General features: G+C 37.9%; 1 protein-coding gene across 1 annotated transcript; it reads right to left on the bottom strand.

Annotated features, from left to right (window-relative positions):
- Positions 1 to 237: 237 nt before the first annotated feature.
- Positions 238 to 1,274, bottom strand: LOC141541306 (olfactory receptor 2W3-like). The gene has a single exon (XM_074265459.1). The coding sequence runs from the start codon at positions 1,272 to 1,274 to the stop codon at positions 324 to 326; it is 951 nt and encodes a 316-aa protein (XP_074121560.1). The 3' UTR covers positions 238 to 323.
- Between the last annotated feature and the right edge of the window lie 327 nt (positions 1,275 to 1,601).

Raw genomic sequence — 1,601 nt, 5'->3', positions numbered from 1 at the left:
ATGTGACTGGAAGAGATGAAGATACTGAGGAAACTATTTGCTGAACTAATAACTATAGAAAGATTTGCTATCTTCCTGAGACATATGACAAAAGATGTGACAAAAAGAAATGGTAAAAGAATCATCCAATTACATTCAGGTGATTTTTATGTGTATCAATAATATACCTAGAAAGAACCTCAAAAGCACTGCTAAAATATGAAGACCTAAACAAGAAATTGGGAGTACAATTGCTATTTTAATCACTAATTCCTAATTTTTTCAGAATTGAGGAAGAGGAACGGGCTATGGAAGAAGTTGTTAGTGTCCATCAAGTTTGTTTATCACCATTTTTCATTTGCCTCTTTATTTGCTCCCAGAAGCCTCCTCAGTGCCTCCTTTACTTCCTTGTTTCTCAGTGTGTAGATGACTGGGTTGAGGAGTGGAGTCACTATATTGTAGAAGAGGGTAAAGAACTTGCCTTGGTCCTGAGAAGCACTGTTCCCTGGTTGCATGTACATATAGATAATGTTGCCATAAAAGAGGGATACTATAATAAGATGGGAACTGCAGGTATTGATGGCTTTCCGTCTCCCTACTGTTGACTTGATCTGTAATACTGCCTTGGTGATATAGCCATAGGAGATCAGAATAAGGATTAAGGGTATTAGTACAATAACCACTGCCAACACAAATGCAATATTCTCAATGACAATAGTGTTTACACAAGCCACTCGAATCAGTGCTGGCATTTCACACAAGAAGTGGTTTATCTTGTTGTTTCCACAACGAGGCAGTTTCAGAGTTATAGGAGACATAGTCAATGAGTTGATCACACCACCAAACCAAGCAATAGACGCTAGTCCCAAACAGAGTTTTGGATGCATAATCACTATGTAATGAAGGGGCTTGCAGACAGCAACAAAACGGTCATATGCCATAACAGCCAGTAAGAGACATTCAACACCACCCAGAGCCAGGAACAGGAAAAGTTGAAGAGCACAGCCTGTGTAGCTAATGGTTTTATCAGGCCCACTTAGGTTATAGAGCAGTTGTGGGATGGAGCTGGTGGTGAAACAGAGATCCAGGAAAGAGAGGTGGGTAAGAAAGAAATACATTGGTGTATGGAGACGAAAGTCTATTTGGGACACTAGAATGATGGTTGTGTTACCCACAACTGTCAGGAGATAGGCAATCAAGATTACCACAAAAAGGACTAATTCAAGCTGGGGCCTGTTGGAGAATCCTAGAAGGATAAAACCATCTTGAGTGCTTTCATTGGTCCCATCCATCATTTGTACTATCCCTGAAGAGAAAAGGGAACAGAAATAATGAATAGATTACCACAGTCCTTTGTACTTTATAATTTAGTGCTTTAAAATCAACTTTCAAGATGTCTACTGAAATATCAATTAAATCTTTATTTTTCACATTCTCCAAAAGAAATAAAACTAATTGTGAAACCTGAACTTTTATATCTAAGATTCCTGACTACTAACATAAAGTTGGTTCATAGTATATTTAAACATTCTCTTTATTCAAAGTGCCTTTTTCCTTTACTACTAATTCCTACTCTTAATCTTTATAACTGCTCCTCTTTTCTCTTTGTTGGCTCCTCTTCC

This window comes from Sminthopsis crassicaudata, chromosome 4 (assembly GCF_048593235.1).
Source record: "Sminthopsis crassicaudata isolate SCR6 chromosome 4, ASM4859323v1, whole genome shotgun sequence".
In the NCBI taxonomy this organism is placed as follows: Eukaryota; Metazoa; Chordata; class Mammalia; order Dasyuromorphia; family Dasyuridae; genus Sminthopsis; species Sminthopsis crassicaudata.
The sequence above is the reverse complement of the archived record's forward strand: the minus strand, read 5'-3'. Positions and strand labels throughout refer to the sequence as shown.

Bases quoted from the DNA above. Each gene is read 5' to 3' on its own strand.
- LOC141541306 (XM_074265459.1), bottom strand. From the start codon at position 1,274: ATGATGGATGGGACCAATGAAAGCACTCAAGATGGTTTTATCCTTCTA.